This window comes from Taudactylus pleione, unplaced genomic scaffold (assembly GCF_031769625.1).
Source record: "Taudactylus pleione unplaced genomic scaffold, aTauple2 ptg000435l, whole genome shotgun sequence".
Classification (NCBI taxonomy): domain Eukaryota; kingdom Metazoa; phylum Chordata; class Amphibia; order Anura; family Myobatrachidae; genus Taudactylus; species Taudactylus pleione.
In genome coordinates, this window is record NW_028284837.1 from 1,966,181 (window position 1) to 1,987,463 (window position 21,283).

Below are 21,283 nucleotides of genomic sequence, written 5' to 3' on the forward strand. Positions count from 1 at the left end.
AATAGTCCAAATTTGCCAGTTTTATACTAAGAATACCAGTGTTCTCCCAATTTAGCATAAGCACCTTTTTTGTTTCTCAGCTGACAATCATGGGAATCAGAGAAGAATGAAATTAGAAATGTTTTCCGGAATGATTTTTAAATATATATTTTTAAATGGGAATTACAATAAAATCGAATGTTAGATTAATCCTTTAGAAATTCCATATACATGCATCTCTTTCATGGGAGATGGGGGGTTATGGAGAAAGTTTTACATTTTTAAATAATAATATTAAAGTACAAAATACAAGATTTTATTACATTGAAACTTAGCTTGAAATAGCAAACTTTAAATATATAACATTATTGCAGATACTTTCATTTCTATATTTTATTGCATTTAGACTGAACTCTTTCTCTTCTCATGAGATATTCTCTGGTATTTATGTCAGGTCTGAACACTATGATGAAGCATTTAGGAAGGAACATACAGATCACCAGAGCCCAACTGGATGCCAGGATGGCAAATATTTCCATGGCCACAGTGTTTTTTCCCTGAGCACTAAGGGAGGCTGGGATAAAAGAGACCCAAACACTGAGGAAGGCCAACATGCTGAATGTGATAAACTGGGCCTCATTGAAGCTATCAGGGAGTCTCCGAGCCAGGAAGGCAACAATGAAGCTAATGGTGGCCAGAAGAAAAAGATAACCTAGCATGGTCCAGAATGCAATGGGAGATCCCTCATTACACTCAACAATAATGAGTCCAGGTTTGGTCTGTGTGTTGTATTGTGGGAAAGGAGGGGCGAGTGACAGCCAAGTAAGACACAAGAGGAACTGTAAAAGGAAACAAATAAAAATGATCGTATATGACACTAGAGGTGTGGTCCATGTCCTCAGGCTGCTGCCCGGTCGGCTGACCATGAAAGCAAATACCACCATGATAGTTTTTGCCAAAATGCAAGAGATACAAAGGGTAAAAACCAAACCAAAAGCAGCTTGGCGAAGGAGACAATTCTCAGGTTGGGGATAACCAATGAAAACTAAAGAGCAGAGGAAACACAAAGACAGGGATACCAGCAGAAGGCAGCTTAGAGAATAATTGTTAGCTTTTACTATAGGTGTGTCCTTAAAGCAAATGAAAAATATTAAAATAAAAACAGGTATGAATGAGGACAATATGCTTGTCGCTGCCAATGCTGTTCCTAGTGGATCTTGATAGTTTAGGTACTCTGTCATCCTCTGTAGACATTTAGTTTTCTGGAGATTTGGCCACTGGTCCCATGTACACTTCAGGCAATCAACAGAGTCTGTGAGATAGAATAACTCAATTATTACATATTGCTTTTTTAAACAAGCAGGCACTCGGCTAAAATGTATTTTCCATAAGATATGTTTTATTTTAAAGCCATTTTGAGTATCTTCTTTTCTAAATACTACATATATGTATATATAATAAATATATATAAATAATGTATATAATAGTTTTTCTATAGCTCCACCCACAGTTTCTGACACTATTTGTCCAGAAAAATTGCCTTGGAATTAATACAATAAAATATTTTGGACATGGAAGTGTCTATCTCCATGTGAAGAAAATTTGCCTATGTTTTATTTGCCATAAAGTTTCTACACTACTAGTTTTCTTCAATGTTTAATGGTAAGCGTTGGCTGAAGAATTTCTTCCCAGTTCTCCAAGATCTCCTTGGACAAATGATTTTGATTCCTTGCAACTACACCTTCTGAGAAGGCTTCACTGTACACCTTATAAAAATGTTGTTGCTGCATCTCAATGATCTACCACCAGGCATACTTTTGTCTCATCTTAAGGATAAGTGGAATCAAAAAGAACAGTTTCACCAGCAGATGAATTATAATAACAGTAGTGAAACAACTATTGGATTTGATTTAATATTTTTTCAAACTAAAGACGAAAAAACACCCCAAACATGCGATTTTGTATGGTGTACAGATTAACACAATGATTGGCGACTGGTTACACTAGAATTGAGAATGTTCTATTAAGCGAATTAAGTTTACATTATTTGTGATCCCAGAATGTTCAAATACTGTAAATTTTTACTTAGTCTTGGCCATTCATTAATGACTGCATGGTAGTTGTAGTCCCATCCATATTTTTAACAAAATCATAAGATAGATCAAGCCCCTAAAAATGGAATCTGCTTGAATAGCCATTGCATTGTAGGATATATCTGCAGGTGCATCACTCACCTGTCTGGTTAGATATTTCTCCTTGTAGACAGGGGACACATTCAAAGCAACACACAGGTTGTCCTCTTATAGCCACCTTCCTGGTACCTGGAAGACAGCTCTCACTGCAGACTGAGCGGGGGACCTGGTGATAGGACATAATGGTTAGATTTTATTTTTAAAAAATCATGAATTACTGTACTGTGTAATGCCTATGCTAAAGGACATAACTCACTTCTAATTCTTCTAGATCTTTCTGCTGCCTTTGACACTGTTGATCACTCTCTTCTCATACAAACACTGCAATCCCAGGTCTTCAAGACACAGTAATTTCTAGGTTCTCATCCTACCTATCTAATTGCGCTTTCACTGTTCGCTTTTCTGATTCTACTTCCACTTCACTACCTCTATCAGTTGGACTACCGCAAGACTCAGTCTTAGGTCCTCTGCTTTTCTCAATTTATACCTCCTTTCTTGGTAAACTAATCAGCTCTTTTGGTTTTCAGTATCATCTGTATGCAGACGATACTCAAATCTACCTATTTTCCCCAGATTTGTCACCATCTATGCTGGTCCATGTCACTGAATGTCTTTCTTCCATTTCATCTTGGATGGCATCTCGCCACCTCAAATCTAATATATCCAAAACAGAATGAATTATATTTCCACAGGCCAATAGTAGTTGCCAACCTGATATCTCTATCACTGTTGACAACTCGACAATCAAGCCCAACCCACAAGATCACTGCCTCGGTGTCATCCTTGACTCTAAACTGTCCTTTGTTCCCCACATTCAAGCTATCTCAATATACTGTTACATACATACAAAAAAATAGCCAAAATTCGACCATATCTTACACAAGACACTACAAAAACTCTAATTCATCATTATTTCCTGCATAGACTATTGCAATAATCTCTTTACTGGCCTTCCCAAGAACTCTTGCCGCTACAATCAATTATGAATGCAGCTGTGAGGCTGATCTTTCTCACAAATGTTCATTGTCTGCTGATCCACTCTGTCAGTCCCTCCATTGACTACCGGTCTTCTACCGTATTCAATATAAAATACTTCCACTCACACATAAAGCTATTAACTGAACCACACCAACATATATCTCTTCACTCATCTCAAAATATCTCCCAACCTGACCTCTCCACTCAGCAGATCTGTGTCTCTCATCCCCACGCATTACTTGCTCCTATTCATGGTCACAGGACTTTTTTCAGGCTGCACCCATCTATTGGAATGTCCTCCCACGCACAATAAGACTTTCCACTAGGTTCCAAACATTCAAGCGTTCTTTGAAAACTCACCTCTTCAGACTAGCTATTCAGATTCCAGAATCACCCACATAACCTTCTTAGCTTCCATATCTAATTACATCACCTCTCACAGTCCAAACATAACCTCACACATAGTCTTTCTTTCACATCCTCCTGACAGTAGGTCAAATTTCCTGTGTGAAAATATCATACAGCTCACCAAGAACATCTGCAATCTGGCTGGACCAATTTACAATATGTAGCACCTTTCCTTGTGTATCAACACCTCTTTCCCTATAGCTTGTAAGCTTGTAAGCAGGGCCCTCTTACCTTTATATCTGTCTCTTACAACCCAATCTTGTCCTATTAGTGTTGCTTCAAATTATAAAGCACAACGGAATATACTGTGCTATATAAGAAACTGGTAATAAATAAATAAATAAAATGTTCTACAGAGCTAGGAGAAATGTAAATTGTTTAAAGCATAATAATGATGCCAATAATATCAACCAGCATACATTTGTAACTGTACATCACTGTATAAAGGAAGATAGATCAATTACCCTCACAATCTGGAAAAAGGGAAAGAGACTAACCAGCGAGAAGCTTCTTCATACACTTTGACTATCAGGCTTGACTCATCCCTCACCTATTTTGAAGTAGAGATGAGCGGATTTAGAAGAATGCAATAGACCCAAATTTTGGCTCAGCCCCTTAAGCAAGTCTGGATTTGAAAACAATGCAAACAATAATTTTCCTGGAATTCTTGCAGTTGTTTGAGATTACATATAAGGTCCTCCATTCTGGTCTCAGATAACATTTTATAATAGATGGCTTGTGGAGAGGTTGTGAGCTGGATTTAAAACAGGTAATGTAGCCAAGGCAACGCATTCATCTTAATTGCATTGATGTGACCAAAACAAGATATTAAGAGTCCCAGTTGGTAACTTCCTTTTAATTAAATGCCAGAAGGGTCGAGTAGTTATCTTATAAGAGTAAATCATAGTGTCTTGTAATTTTAACCTAAGATAGCTAATATTTGGTGACTACCACTGGAAATTAAAGTTGAGCTTGGGGTTTTTAGAAATAATAGTATGGGATGTGGAAAGCCAGCACTTCAGATTTGGAGTTGTTAAATGTACAACCAAAGACCTAACCTTAATTATCCCAAAAAAATAATTTAAGAAGGGAGACCAAGGGATCGGTTAAGGTCAGAAAAACATCATTAACAAATAAGGAAATGTTATATTGGTAAGAACCAACCTGGACCCACTGCACAGCAAGTGTGTTAATACAAAGAGTGTAAATAAGTGAGAAGAGTGGGCAACATTGCCTAGTACTATTGTGCAATAAGAATATAAATGATAGTAGCCCATTGGTAACAGCAGATGAGGAGGACTGATAAAGTAAATGAAAGGCATTCATGAAGTTACTCTGGAAACCAAAAGCCATTGTCATGTGAATAACTTTAATGGCAAGGAGGGCTGATCAAAGGGCTTCTTGGCATCAAGTGCTGGAACTATCAAAATCATGTTAAAGTAACTGATGTGAAAAATTATATTGATCAGGCACCTGGTATTGTCTATTGTTTGGCACAAAGGAATAAACCCAACCTGGTCAGGGTCTATGAGCTCAGACAGATAGGTGTCCAGCCTTGTCACCATTGGTTTTACAAAGAACTTAACACCTGTATTCAAGATCAAAATTGGCATATTATTATTATTATCGTTTATTTATATGGCGCCACAAGTGTTCCGCAGCGCCTTACAAAGTACATAAATAGATTTACAGTGACTTACAATACAATACATTACAGGGCATGGATAATATACATTGCTACATTCACAACCATAACACCCAGATAAGCAACAATGCAAAGCAACCAAGTGTTAGGTGCCCTGGTAGAGAGTAAGAAGTAGATGAAGGTAGAGTAAGGAGAAGCACAAGAGGGTAGAGGGCCCTGCTCATTGGAGCTTACATTCTAGGGGGGAGGGACAGACAGACAGGGGTGAAACAGATGGGGTAGGCAGGGAGAGAGGAGTATGTAGCAGGTTAAGATGAGAGCTGAAAGGCTTTGATGAAATAGTGGGTCTTGAGAGCCCGTTTGAAGGATTGAAGAGAGGTGGAGAGTATGATGGGAAGCGGGAGAGAGTTCCAAAGGTGGGGAGCAGCGTGGGCAAAATCTTGGAGGCGGGAGTGGGAGGAAGTAATCAATTAGCATGAGAGGTGGCGTGCATTTATTGAATGAAGAGGGTGAGTGAAGGGAGAGGAGATCAGAGATGTAAATGGGAGAGGAATGGCTGAGGGCTTTGTAAGTGAGTGTGAGAACCTTAAATTGGATTCTAAAAGGGAAGGGGAGCCAGTGGAGAGCTTGTAGGAGAAGGGAGGCAGATGCAGAGCATTTTGAGAGGAAGATGAGCCAAGCAGCAGCATTGAGGACAGACTGGAGAGGGGAGAGAAGGGATTTGGGGAGGCCAGATAGGAGGAGGTTACAGTAGTCCAATCTGGAGATGACCAATGAGTGAATGAGGGTTTTAGTGGCATCCTGGGTGAGAAAGGGTCTAATCTTGGAAATATTTTTAAGATGAAAATGACAGGACTGTGAGAGATTTAGGATATGTGGTTTGAGGGAGAGGGAGGAGTCCAGGATAACTTCAAGACAGTGCATTTTGGGGCTAGAGGAGATAGTTGTGCCATCAATTGATAAGGAAATTGTGGGAAGTGAGGTTATGCAGGGGGGAGGGAAGATGATTAGCTCAGTCTTAGACAAATTAAGTTTAAGAAATCATGGGGACATCCAGGAAGAGGTGGCCGAGAGACAGTTGGAGACAAGAGTGAGGAGAGAGGGAGAGAGGTCTGGGGAGGAAAGGTAGATCTGAGTATCATCAGCATAGAGATGATATTGGAGGTCAAAAGCTGATTAGTTCACCTAGTGAGGATGTATAGAGTGAGAAAAGGAGAGGTCCAAGAACAGAACCTTGGGGAACACCTACTGCAAGAGGCTGTGGGGGAGAAGAGGAATCATGAGAGGAGACAGAGAAGGATCGGTCAGAGAGGTAGGAGGACAGCCAGGAGAGGGCAGTGTCACATAGGCCAAGGGAGTGAAGGATTTGCAGAAGGAGAGGGTGGTCCACAGTGTTGAAAGCAGCAGAAAGGTCAAGGAGAATGAGCAGAGAGTAGTGGCCCTTGGATTTAGCAGCAAGGAGGTCATTGCTGACTTTAGTGAGGGCAGTTTCAGTGGAGTTTAGAGAACAGAAGCCAGACTGAAAAGGGTCAAGGAGGGAGTGAGAGGAAAGAAAGGTGGTAAGTTGCTTGTAAACAACACGCTCAAGAAGCTTGGAGGCAAAAAGGAGGAGAGAGATGGGACAGTAGTTGGAGAGAGTGTTAGGATCAAGGGTAGGTTTTTTTAGTATGGGGGAGACAAGGGCATGTTTGAATGCAGACAGGACAGTGCCTGATGATAGGGAAAGATTAAAGAGGTGGGCAAGATGGGAGCAGGCAGAAGGAGAGAGGTAGAGGAGGAGACGTGAAGGGATAAGGTCAAGGGTGGAGGTGGAAGTGGGGAGGACTGGATGAGGGACATGACTTCCTCTCCAGATACAGGGGAGAAGAAAGTTAGAGTTGGTAAAATGGAAGGAGAGGGGTGATCTGGGATAGCAGGAGGACTGGTGGGATATGATGTCCTGACGTACGGAGACAATTTTAGATGTAAAGTAGGTAGCAAAGTCAAGGGCAGAGAGCGAGGAGGGGAGGTGAGGAGGGGGTGGGCGGAGGAGGGAGTTGAAGGTGGTGAAGAGACTTTGGGGATTTGATGACTGAGAGGAGATGAGGTTCTTGAAATATGACTGTTTAGAGAGGGAAAGGGCAGCACTGTATGATGAGAGCATAACTTTGAAATGGAGAAAATCAGCCTTAGAGCGTGATCTTCTCCACTGTCGCTCGGCAGTTCGCGAACACTTTTGCAGGTATCTGGTGCATTTGGAATGCCAAGGTTGAGGTGTAAATCTGCGAGGGTGAATAGTGATCGCCGGAGCAACAGAGTCCAGAGCAGAAGTAAGGGAGGTATTGTATAGAGAAATGGCTTGTTCAGGGCAGGAGAGAGACAGGATAGGGGAGAGAGGTGAGTCCAGCTGGGAAGAAAAAGAAATGGTGTCAATAGCCTCAATGTTATGCTTAGTGATGGTGGCCTTAGGAGGTAGAGGAAGGAAAGGAGAGAGGGTTAGGTTTAAAGAGAGAAGGTGATGGTCAGAGAGGGGGAATGGGGAAATGGAGTAATCAGAAATATCACAACGGTGAGTGAAGATCTGGTCAAGCGAATGCCCACTCACATGGGAGGGTGAGGAGGTCCATTGGGAGAGACCAAATGAAGAGGTGATGGTAAGGAGTTTGGAGGCAGAGGCTTCTGTGGGGCTATCAATAGGAATATTGAAGTCAGCTATGTTAAGAGAGAGAAGGTCAGAGGAGAGAAAGTGAGGAAGCCAGGAAGCAAAGCTGTCAATGAATTTGGAAGGAGGGCCAGGGAGACGGTAGATAACAGCTACTCTAAGGTGAACTGGATGGAAAAGGCGTATAGCATGAACCTCAAATGTAGAGAAAGTTAGAGATGGTTTCATAGGGTAGTAGTTGGTAGGAGGTGCCGTTGGATAGAAGGACCCCTACCCCACCACCATGGTGACCCCCAGGCTGGGGGGTATGAGAGAAGATGAGGCCCCCAAGAGGAGATAGCAGCAGGGGAGGTGGTTTCAGAGGGTGAAATCCAGGTTTCAGTAATGGCTAGGAGATGCAAATTTTTTGAGATGAAAAGGTCATGGGTGGGTATGAGTTTGTTACATACTGATCTGGCATTCCAGAGGGCACAGGATAGAGGGACAATGTTTGTGGGAGAGATATGAATTAGATTATTTGGGTTGCTGTAACGAGAAGGTGAGTTTAATATGGGTGGCCGAGATTAATGTAGTGGAGAGATTATGCAGGGACCAGTGCTGGAAAGGGAACCTGCTAGGTGGTTGGCAGGGAGGGACTTTAATATGATGGGGGTGGTATGGGGTGACATGGAGAGGAGGTTTGGAGGAAGGATTATAATTAGAATATTTAGTAGGGTCTTTTTCAGGTTTAGGGATGACAATAACATGGGAGCAGGTGGTGTCAGGATGAAATTTACCCCTCTGCAGGACAAAGTTAACAGGTGAGTCAGTCATGGGTCATCTCTTGGACAAACATCTTTTAGTAAGACATGATGAAACCATCATGTCCTTGGGCCCTATAGGGCTACTGAGATTTAAGATCTACAGCTATCTCCTCATTCATGATAGGCCAGTTGAGTCTGTGGATGTGGGCATGGATTAGTATGAGCAAATTTCACTGATTTCTCAAATGTATAGCAGAGGGATCAGAAGTGTGATGAGGGTCAGTTTTATGGGTATAATACATGGACTTAACGAACTTCTGGATAGTCTCATTAATGGATATTGGGTCATAGAGAACATTTCTGTATCTCTAATAACAAGGATGGTTATGCAAAGGATGCAAAGCCATCATAGCCCTAAGTTGTCTTGCCAAGATGGGGTCCACCTGATTGCCCTTTTAAAAGAATTTCTGTTTAAGCCACCAGAGACTAAGGGCCTGATTCAGAGCCACTCGTAAGCAGCAGCTCGTTCGCTCCGAGCGATGTTTGCCCAACTGCGCATGCGTACGGATCGCTATACGCATGCGCGAACCAGTCAGTGCGGCCGAAATTCATGTGCTCGCAAAATAGCGAATGCCTGCTAATTTGTGTGACAGAATGAGGCGTATGTGGGTGGTAACAGGGGAAGGTGCTTGAAAACGGGGAGTGGAGATCCGATCGCAGGCGTGCTTAAAGGTCAAAACGGGCATTTTAAGGGAGTGCATAATTAATCCAGCAGCGTCATTGACCACGTCACTGGGTTATTTTAACTCAGAACTGCTCGCAAAATAGTGGTTGAAAAAACCAACCACAAGAATAGCGAGCAGTTCATATGCTGGTCGATGTACTCGATTAATCTAATAAATAGCGGACATGACGTATGGTGCGAGCGGCCAGGGGGCGTATTTTTCAAATTTACGTTAGCATGTTTTGCTCGCTCGTTCAGACTTAGAGGCGTGAACAGACCGCAAAGTGCGAACGGTTCATTTGAATAGCCACCCCTTTTTAGAAAACGAACGACCGCAAATAGCGAGTGGCTCTGAATGAGGGCCTAAGTTCCATTTGATTCTCCATGATCACAATTTTTACTCTTGATTGCTGTGATACTGTATGTGTGTATCAGGGATGTTGGCACATATATGGGAAGTTTTGGTGTGAAGTGAATCTGATGACAATCCCTTAAGCCATTGCTTTATGAGCTTCCCATACAGTGGGGCAGGGTATATCGTCAATGTCATTCACCTTGAAATAATCATGGATGTATGAATTTGGAAATAAATCAAATGTGGTTGTCAACAAAGAGTAGTCAGACCATAAGACACCTATAATGTCAGCTTCTCAAGGATAATTAATTAGGTGGCTATAACCCAGAAATAAATCAATGTGAGAATAAGTTTTATGAGGGAAAAATGGATAATCTCGAGTAGTATGATGGAGAATGCTCCAAAAGTCAGACAAACCAGCATCAGTCATACAAGCCCTCAAGGTTGTCATGCTCACCTGTGGGGAACAAGTGCGTCAAGACCCTAATTTTTGCAGAGATGGCAAGAGGCCTGTACTAAGATCTCCTCCCAACAATAGAAGGCCTTTGCAGATTGTGTGGATAAGGGCAAGACAGGATTTGAAAAAGAACATATGGCTAGTAATGGGGGCATAAATGTTAGCCTGTGTAACCTCATGACAAACAATTCTACCCAACAGAATGATGTAACGGCCTTCAGGATCCAGTTTAGAATCAGAGAACTCAAAAAGGGACAGTGCTGTGGAGAAGGATATCAACATATTTTTTTAGTGGGACCGGAATCATAATACACAAAGGGGAAATGTTAAGAGACCAGAGAGGGATGAGAACCATTCTTGAAGTGGGTTTCCTATAAAAATACCACATCACCTTGCAGTCAGCATAAAGATCTAAATCACTGCGCAGTTACGTCTAATTGATTTCAGCATGCCAAGAATGAATATGACAAAAAATACTCTCAGTTAGCTCTCTGTTCCAAGAAATAGCATTTTATTAAATACTAGGGAATATTGATGGCTAGATATAGGTTGGCAAACATAAATACAGGAATATAATTGTAATGTATGTTTTGTTTATTATCTGGTTATAAGGTTATTGGTTATATAAGGTTATGAGTGATGCATTAGTTTGAGTTTTGGGGTTATAATTTATGTCATAAGCCAGGATGCCTTGTAAATGTGTTAATATTGAAGACAATTTTTGTTTTTTGTGTATTGATGTTATATTTTACACCCAGAAATGCCAAATTACTCCACTGGTAAAGACAGCCTACTATTATTATTTTGGTGTCAAGGTAGGGGAACAGGACAAACTCTGGACACCGCATATTTATATAATACATGTTTTGTGAAGCTACCTTGATGGTTGAAAAAGAAAAAAGGACAGCCAATGTCTTTTGGCAACCCAATGATTTAAATGTGAGTCTTCAAATCATACAGATAAATGTTGTCTTTGCATGGTACATCCTCTTCAGCATGGAATGTCAAGAAAAATAGAAGAGGAATGTGGAATTCCATTATATCCCATCAGCTATTCAACCATATCCACGTGGGAATAATCCGCCTGTTCCTCACCCTCCAGAAGAGTAATGTGTGTTGGGAGATGAAGATGGTGTTAGAGTGAGGGAGGAAACACCTGAGCCTTCAATATAAGAGAATCCTAATTTTGTGCCACAACCTGAGTCACCGAGTGAGTCATATAGTCTATGTGAACTAATCCGAGACATGTACCTATAGAAACACAAAGCAGATCTTCTGGAATCAAAGCTAAAATAGTAGAATATTCTACAACCTAATGTCAATGTGTCTGTGTACTGTACCTGAGTCGGCAAAAAGATTTGATTCCGCATTTTAAAAATGAAAATAACCATAATGCCTGCTGTAATGTCAATGGTTTGATAACAGTTAATGTGGTGCACAACCCACAAAACTGGAGACTGTTCATTGACTGGTCAAAGCCTAGTTTAAAAGCTGGTTGCTGCACAATGGCAATTCTCTTCCTTCAATTACTGTAGACTATTCTGTCCACATGAAGGAAACATAAAAAAGACCACCAATGGCAGATCTGTGGAGACCTGAAGATGATTGCAATACTGCTTGGCATGCAGTTGGGATACAGCTGTTTCCTGTTTGATTTGGACAGTTGCTCTAAGTCTTCACACTATAACAGAAAAGTTTAGCCTTCAAGGGAAAATCTGTGCTATGGGGACAAAAGCGTCCATCACAGTCCTCTGGTTGATCAACGCAAAATTCTTCTGCCTCCTTTACAAATCAAACTCAGATGTGTCGTAAAGGAGATGAACAAAGATGGAAAAGAACCTGAGAGGAAAATTGCCACTTCTGAGTGATGCTAAAGTTAAGGAAGGGATCTTTGTTGATCTGCAAATTCTTCAACATCTTAAGGATGAAAACTTCAACCGAGTCATCCAGGTTAATCAGAAAGCAGCTTGGGAACACTTTAAAGGCTATATTGAAATTGTGAATAACCTTCTAGAAATTATGCTGCCACATCACTAAAAATCCACTTTCTCAACTCTCATCTGAACTTCTTCCTTGACAGCTGCAATGCTCGTCACGAGCATGGTCAGCGATTCCACCAAGACATTTCAGCAACAGAACAAAGATTCTTAGGATCTGTGGAGCGCTTCTACTGTATGCTTGCTGACTACAGTTGGAAAGTACCTCCTTGGCAAAGCTTTAGGTGAAACGCACATCAGACAGGAGATCTCCTGCGTGCACAGGGCTTCCCTCACCATGGCCCACTTGTTCTAAGCTGGTACTCCCTGACTTCTACAGGTATCTCTTTTATTTATCTGTCCTCTAATTGGCCAAAACCAGAACATCTGTTCTTCCTGCATTGCAAACAGCATCAGGGGACAAGTGTAGCAGTGTGCCGACAGTAGAGACAGCCTACTTGTAGGCTCCCTATTTTACAGTGCAGGGACTCTCATTTTCAGTCTGACATTTATGAGTGACTGGAAATACATAGATTCTGTTCTTTCCTGACCTGTATGACAACAAGATTCTATTCTTTCCTGACCTCTATGACAACAACAGGGAGGAGTATTAGCTCTTTAAGAAACCCAGCAAACTGAGGGATGCCTCAGTAAAATAACCAATTAGGGTACAAGTTACGAAAAATTTCAACAAAGGACGTGGTGTTTTAACTAAATGTTTTAGTATATGTAAAGTTTCATGATATATCACTATGCATATGTATATTTATGTCTTAATTTCATCAATTTTGCCTTACTTATGGGATGTCTTATGGTTCACATTTTGGTTTAATTACCTATTATAATTCACACTACTGGTTACATGTGCACATCAAGAGTATTAATACTGAGGTATTCACTGTTTTGCTCCTGATTGCTGTGATCAGTCACATTGATTTGAAAAAAATATAATATATGTTTTGGATCATGATTTTGTTTGTCCAAAGGAACAATAATTGTATTTAACTCATATTAGTGAAACATTCTAATCAGCTTAATAATACCTGTCAGTGGACAGATTGAAGCTTGCTGTTACTAATACTACTGACTTATTAATGTTTAAGGGTATATATACCCAATTTTGTTCTGACCAACTATGGTCAGCCATTCTTTGTATTGGACATATTGAATTTGAATGAGAAAATATATGTGTTTCTTTTGCCTAGCATATGCATACTGGTTCATTTAAATATGATAATAAAATTTTGTTTTAAAATTAATTGAGAAGGATGTGCCCCAATATAGGAGTCTCTTTTTTTCTTTTTGTTTTGTTCATGCAATTTATTACTCCTAGGGAGCACCCCTACTGTATATGTTTCTGTTAAAAACGCTATGTAAACGGCTTGAGTACTATATGCAATAGATAAAATTAGGTGTATGTGGTTGGTCTACAGTGCTGAAAACTCTCCCTATCTTCCCTTTCCCTATTGTATTGGAAAGTTACAAGAGATGTCCCAGAAAAGAATGCCGGCCGGGGGAATCCGAACAGTGGAAGGCAGACCCGGGACTAAAGATAGGCATCTCTATGTCGACGCCTACCTTTAGCCCCACACCGAAATCCCGATGCCCAGCATCCCGAACAAGGTAAGCCGGGGACAGTTTAAGTTACAACCGTGGGGGGGGAGTGTTAGGTTTACACACACCCTGGGGGACTTTGGAGGGTTAGTGTAAGGCTAGGGGAAGGGGGGGTTAGGGTTAGGCACCCCCCAGGGAGAGTTAGGTTTAGGGTGAATGGAGGTGAGGTTAGGGTTAGGCACCACCCGGGGGAGGGTTAGTGTTAGGCACCCCTAAGGCAGGGTTAGAGGGGGTAGAGGGAAGAGTTAACTACTTAAGTGCCCCTGTCGGGATGTCCTCCTGTCGGGCTTCTGGCATCAGTATGAGAACCGGCGGCTATTCAACCATCATTATTTCATACTGATTCCCCCAGAAGATGAGTACAAGCAACAAACAAAGAGAAAGCACTGTCATGAATAGGCCACTATTTGAGAAAGTACTTTCTGTTGCTGTATTTTGTTTTGTTTTCCTATTTGTGATTGATTGAATAAGACATGTTATTTATGCTGTATCAGAATATTGAGAATATGAAGATTGCTTCTTTGTACAGTTTTCAAAATCTTCCGACTTTTCCCAAAGCAAGTCCCTTTCTCTACAGAGATTTTTAATATCATGAATGGCCTCAGGGCCTGATTCAGAGGCGCTCGCTATTTGCGAGTGCTTGATCTGAATCAGGGAAGATTTAAAAAAAAAAATCGCATAGGTGACCACCTACAGCTTTTGCGAGCGGCCTGGCAATGGTCACGATTATCGTGACCATCGGGCTTGCAACAAGACCCTTGTGGTAGGGTCTTGGTTCCCGCAAGCCTGAGTGAACTTCCTGCTCTAATAGAGCAGGAAGTTCCGAGTGAACTTTATGTTCTAATAGAGCAGGAAGTTCACTACTGACATCACAAATTATGTCAGTAGGGTCACCCACAAATGGCAGGCGTTCCTTTGGGAATGCCTCTGTTTGTACAGCCAACAGCCACCTCGTTTTGTAGCGAGCCCCGGAGCGAGTGAAGTTCTCACTCGCTCTGGAGCTCACGCACGCGTATTGTGCACGCCACGCGTGCGCACTGGCCGACCATCGACCCGCATGCGAGCGCTATGAATCAGGCCCTCAGTCTGCAGTGTAATGGTGGAATCCATTTTTGTTTCAAAATATCTGACATTTCAGACATAAAGCTTTTCTTGCCTTTTGTAGTGATGATTGATTTCACCAGAAGAAGCTTTGCAGCCTTTACTGGTTTTGTTACATTATGCATACTGGTGCCAGCAAGTGCAGCACAAAGCCTTGTTTGTATTTGCAGAAAACTGGTCAGACAGTTGCTAGCAGTTAAGCCATTTGTATAATTTTATTAAATGGCAGCAAGTATGCAAGTGACTAATATAGTTGCGTCTCAGTAGGGAGCCCTGTGAAAGCAGGCCAGGGTACTAGGTCATATTTTATAACTTTGGGAAAACAAAATCCCAAAGGTAGGGAGAAAAACAGTTTATAGCCACGTAGAGCCACACAAAACAACAGAGTGTCCAACAGTGTATAAAAAGGGGTTTGAGGCACAGATATATAACCAGCCACTGAGGAAATACTGTACCTGTTAGGGCTAATTCCCAATCGATGATTCCAGGCTCTGCGAGATGAGGTACAGTATGATGGAGACTAGCCAGACAGAATATGGTGTCAGATCCAGAGACCCAGGAGCAGGAGTTTGCTGATCTGTCAATGTAGTTGCAGAAGGCTGTGGACTGGGGCAGCAGGGAGCACCCTACACAGCAGAAAGGTTCAAATTAAGCAGCAGGGAGGAGTAGAGGCCTGAGCTGACATCAGCAGACCTCTGCAGATGTTGGCCAAAGAAGTGGGAGTCAAATCAAAGGTACACCATGGAGAAGACACAGGCCACACCTTCCAGGATGTTCCCAGGAGTGACTGATGGTGAGTGTCTGCTCAATTAGAGGGACTTTGCAGGCAGTGACTTGGGTGGACAGAGAGTCTAGAGCTTTAGATATGAGCCAGCAGAAGAAGGGTACCAGGTAATCCAAAATGGTAGATATTTCCCACAAGTTAAGCAGCTCGCCAAAACAGGTATAACTGTAGTTGGGAGCCCAGTGGAGGTTGGATACAAGGCCAATAGTAGGTGAAAAACCTGGAGCAGCCAGAATTTGCTTCCACCAAGTACGGTTGCGAGGCCATCCCCCAGATTCTGTAATTTTTATATGCAGATATATGCAGATTTTTTAAAATAAACTTATACTGAATGAAATGTAAATTATATGTAGATCTATATGAAACTCGAGATGTGCGCTGGCCCCCGTGTTTTGGATCTATATCTCCTTGTGTTTTGGATCTGGGTTTGGTTTTGACAAAACTGCCTCTTGTGTGTTTTGTTTTTGGTTTTGGATCTGTAATTTTTCTAAAAAAAACATAAAAACAGCTAAAATCACATAATTTGGGTCTGTTTTAGTTCCTACTGTATTATTAACCTGAGTAACATTTATTTCCAGTCATTTCCAATTTTGACCACCTCACAGCTCACAATATTGATTTTTTTAGTCTAGTTTAGGGCCAAAAGGTTGCATCCATCTAGCTTGCTGACTAAGCTAAGCAGTGGGCAGCACTGACATGTTACAGCTTAGCTTCCAACATGCCACAGAGTGGCATTGCAGTGGTAGACAGGATGGCAGTTCAATAAACTATATGACCCCTAGGAATTTTAAAAACCAAGAATGTTTTCATTAACTAGGTCAGAGGCTTGACGGAGTTGGAATATGTTTATGGACTAAAGACAGGGAAAGGACGGAAGGATTGATTCGTTTTTAATTTACTTATTTTAATGTTTTGATTCTTAAATAATTATATGAGGGAAGATCAATCTAGGGTCAAGTTCTTCAGCACCTAAAAGACATCTTTGATCTGGAGGAGGTTTTTTAATTTTTTATAAATCAAATAAAAATGAGGTGGCCTTGTTTGTGGAGGTGCTGCTAGAACATGTAAACAGACGTTTACTTTTTTGTACTCAGGGAGGTTGTTAGGGATAATGGGACCAAGACTTGCTGTTTACATCATATGAAAGCAGCCTGTAGTTCTCCAGCTGAACTAGAACTCCCAGCATCTGTGATGTTTGCTGGGCCTACTGGAAGTTATTTGTCAACAACAGGTGATGTGCTTCAGGTTTACTCAACCTGCTTTACGTACTATATGTACCATGTAAAAATGCATGTATGTATGTGACCAATATACACAACAAATTTTTGTATTCATTGTATTTGCACTTTATAGCACACATTCTGGCAGGAAGATGCACTGTTCTGCTGCTGCTCATATTTGCCACCCCATAAACGTGGTGGTTAAGAATTTTCTTTACTTACAATTTCTGGACATTCATAAACTATAAAATTAAAAATGTCAGTCAGCAATGCCCCAAACAGCACATAATGCAAAGAAACCCTTATGTTGTATATATGAAACAGGACATTCACAGTTTAACAAACCAATCACTTCAGTGGCAGAGCTGCCACTTGTGGCTGAAATGATTGGTTTGTTTGGACCCCCACAAAACAAGTTGCCAATGCGCAGTGGACATTGGTGGCAATGATCCCATACACAAACTCGGGTTAAAACATAGGTAAGATCAGAAATCACCATCATCTCCATCGGTGTGTACATCCTCTTCTTCACACAATATTGATTCGTCCCCACTGGAATCCACCCTTACAGGCGCTTCTGTATCTTTTTTACTTAATTGCTGATAACGGTCTTCCTCATGGAAATTGAAATTCATTTTGATGAAATCATCTTTTTCACATTTTGGGGAAGTAACCTCCTATGCCAATCACTGATAAGGTTCCTGGGTGCGCTGAAAACTCTTTTAGAGTACACACTGGAAGGTGGGCAACTTAAGTAAGGGACTCCAAATTGCCTCTTTTTCCTGCCAGTAGTGAAACGGACTGTGTCACATGCCTATTTGGATGCTATCCCTAAAATAATCATCCACCATTCTCTGAATGGTGAATGTATCAGACAAAGTCATGGTAGACATGTCACTAATTGTAGCCAGCTCTTTAAGACCCAACCAGATGTCTTTAGGTTTTGCTGACTGATCTGCATCACCATCAGCAGTGGGTCTCTTAGGGAAATATAGTTTCTTCCTGGCAGCCATAGAAACTGAAGGAGGAGATGCTGCCATGTCACGTTCCGCTCAAGCTGACAATTTTTTCACCAACTGCTCTATGCATCTTTTCAGATTTATATCCGTCGGAAAGAAAGACAGACACAACATATTACTTAAACCTAGGATCAAGTATGGTAGCCAAAATATAGTGATCTGATTTCAAGAGATTGACAACCCTTGGATACTGGTGAAGCGAATGAAGGGCTTCATCTATGAGTCCAACATACTTAGCGGAATCACTCCCTTTCAGCTCCTCCTTCAGTTTCTCCAGCTGCTTTTGCAAAAGCCTAATTAGGGGAATGACCTGACTCAAGCTGGCAGTGTCTGGACTAACTTCACTGCGGCAAGTTTAAAGGGTTTGAGAACCTTACACAAAATGGAAATTAATCTCCACTGCGCTTGACTAAGGTGCATTCCCACTTCTTTCCCTTTGTCTTAGGCTGTTGTGCAGCCTTGGATGGCCTTTTGCTGCTCCTCCATCTGCTGAAGCATGTAGAGGGTAGAATTCTACCTAGTTACTACCTCTTGCTTCTGCTGATGGCAGGGCAAATTCAAAATACTTTCTGGTGCTGCAATCTTCAAAACGCAGTTGTAGAATGTTGAAAATGTTTCAAAAATCTTTCGTGCCACCAAGAGAATCTCCTGCACACCCCTGTCATTTAAAAAAAAAATGTTGTACCACAAATTAATTGTGTGAGCAAAACATGGGACATTTTTGAATTCACCCAGATGTAATGCTTGCACAATATTGGTGACATTGTCAGAAATCACAAATCCCGAGGAGAGTCCAAGTGCGGTAAGCCATTTTGCAATGATTTTCCTGAGATTTTTTAAGAGGTTCTCAGTGGTATGCCTCTTAGTGAAAATGGTGATACACAGAGTAGCCTGCCTCTGAATGAGCTGGCATTTGTTAGATGATGCTGCTGTTGGAGGCAATACACCTACCCAGTGGGCTGTCACAGTTATGTAATCTTTGTAATCTTTAGTTTGCCGTATCCCACTTGTCCACATATCTGTGGTTAAGTGGACAGTGGGCACAACCGCATTTGGGAGGACACTAATAAGGTTTTTTTAATGTCTTTGTACAGACTGGGAATTGCTATTCTAGTGAAGTGGAATCTAGAAGGGACATGGTAGTGGGGACACAGGACCTCAATTAATTGTCTAAAACCCACTGCATTAATGGCAGATACTGGATGCACATCTAATACCAGCATAGTTGTTATGGGGTCTGTAATCCGCTATGCAACTGCGTGTCTGCTGTCATACTTGTTTCCCATTGCAAAGGATTGTTTGACAGTCAATTATTTTGGTAAACTACTAAAAGTAGTCTTCTTCCTGGTCCCCTTCTGGAAAGATGATCCACTCATGGCAGCAGCAGCAAAAGGCGTAGCACTCAAGGATCCTTCTGAGGAATTACGGATAAGAGTCAGTCATTCTTCTTATGAAATTGGATGCAGGACTACTTCCAATCATTATTGAGGATGTTGATGATGATGCCGGTGTTGGTGGTGGAGATTATTATTATTATTATTATTATTATTATTATTATTATTATTATCCTTTATTTATGGTGTCACAAAGGTACTGCAGAGCCTTACACAGTACATAAAGACACAAGAAAAACAATTAATAGTAATGCAAAACAATGCAGGACAAGGACAAGGTTTATAAACATAGCTGCATAACACAAGCAGCAGGGCCTCAGCAACCAAGTGTTAGATGCCATTTGGGGAGTCAGGAGTAAATGATACTATAAGTAGGGGGAGGAGAAGCACATGAGGGAAGAGGGCCCTGCTCGTGACATTACATTCTAAAGGGGAAGGGCAGACAGGGGTGACACAGATGGGGTAGATAGTGAGGAAGGATCATGGAGCAGTGGGTTAGGATATGTGCTGCGGAATGTGAGGGGCAGACAGGGGTGACACAGATGGGGTAGATAGTGAGGAAGGATCATGGAGCAGTGGGTTAGGATATGTGCTGCGGAATGTGAGGGGCAGACAGACAGGGGTGACACAGATGGGGTAGATAGTGAGGAAGGATCATGGAGCAGTGGGTTAGGATATGTGCCGTGGAATGTGTGTGTTTAAGATGACCTGATTTTATGTCGAAATGAAGTCCTTCATTAATCTATCTCTATGACAGAACATAGATTTTGTTTATGTGTTATTTACTTGAGAGATGTACAAAATAAAGTTGTAGCTCTTTAATTTTTGTGTGTTACATTTTAGCATCTAAATACATCCTGCTAAAAATGTAGCTATTATGAGACTGCCCCAAAATCCTAATAGTGAATACTTTAGTTCCAGCTGCTGGGTGCTATGCCATGCTCCTGTGAGTGGCTGTATCTCACATGCTAGACCCACCCACAAATGGGTGCAGCCATGCCCAACATGCTGTGGTCCCACAGGATGTTGCTGTATCCAGGCCCAGATTTTCTCTTGGCAGCCCTGGAGGTGACAGGCAGAACCAGGAGGGAATGGGGCTTAGTGATGGGGTAGCAAGGCCATGGAGGGAAGGAGGTGGTTGAGAGTGGAGGAACAGGAAAGGCGGGGTAAAGAAGCAGAGGGCTGGAAAGCAGACTGATGAGAGAAAAAAGGGGGAACAGCAATTGGTGGAGACAAGAGGGGGAAGATAGGGATGGATAAAGTAGAGGACTTTGTGGACATTGAATAAGGGGGGTGTTTGAAGAAAGGCTGTTCATGCTATGGACGAGGTAATAAGTGAGATGAGAACTGGAGTGGTGGCTGTGTGATGTAGAGACAGTGTGGGTAAAAGTTGTTAAATGTTCAAAAATACAGGTAAAAGAGTAGTGCTGCTAATGTATGAGCGCAGCTCCTAAAGTGAAATATAAAAATAAATATGTGAGTAGTGGTTGAAGGAATTAGTTATTAATGATTTAAGTGGACATATGTGATGCAATGGAAAAAGGCAATAAAACAAAATGTTCTGTAGTATGAAGGCAAAAATTACAATGTAGAGGCAACCCAGTCAGAAGTGTTTTGAACAACAAATATCAATCAACAAGAGCAGCAGCAGATAGGGGAGAACTTGCAATGTCCAAGCAGTGAGTGCAGTAAGGAGTTTCCTGGATATGCTTAAAGCAACAGATGGTGAATTCGGTAACTCACATAAGTATGTTGCTAGATGTCCTTCAGAAATTGTTCTGGTTTTGAGGATGTTTTCCCTCAGTTTTCCTCCAGCTTAACTCTGGCATAACTCCGTCTTAGTTATCAAATTGTAATTACACTTATTATCTAACACTTTGAATCTAACACGGACTATGGCAGCCTACTTCTATGCAGCCTTACTGATCACTAATAACTAAAGTTACAAACATGTCTCTGTGTGCTCACTGATTGGGACCCCACCCCCTGTGCTAAACACACACTAAATTGGGATGCAATAAAGTCTAAGATAAACAATTTGTGAGAAGTGGAG

General features: G+C 41.5%; 1 protein-coding gene across 1 annotated transcript in view; it reads right to left on the reverse strand.

Annotated features, from left to right (window-relative positions):
- Positions 1–365: 365 nt before the first annotated feature.
- LOC148505891 (extracellular calcium-sensing receptor-like) overlaps positions 366–21,283 on the reverse strand; it is a 54,393-nt gene continuing 33,475 nt past the window's right edge. The window contains exons 5-6 of the mRNA XM_088447607.1: positions 2,214–2,337; positions 366–1,291 (exon numbers count right to left, since the gene is read on the reverse strand). Coding sequence (XP_088303733.1) covers positions 366–1,291; positions 2,214–2,337 — 1,050 coding nt within the window. The remainder of the gene's footprint in view (positions 1,292–2,213; positions 2,338–21,283) is intronic.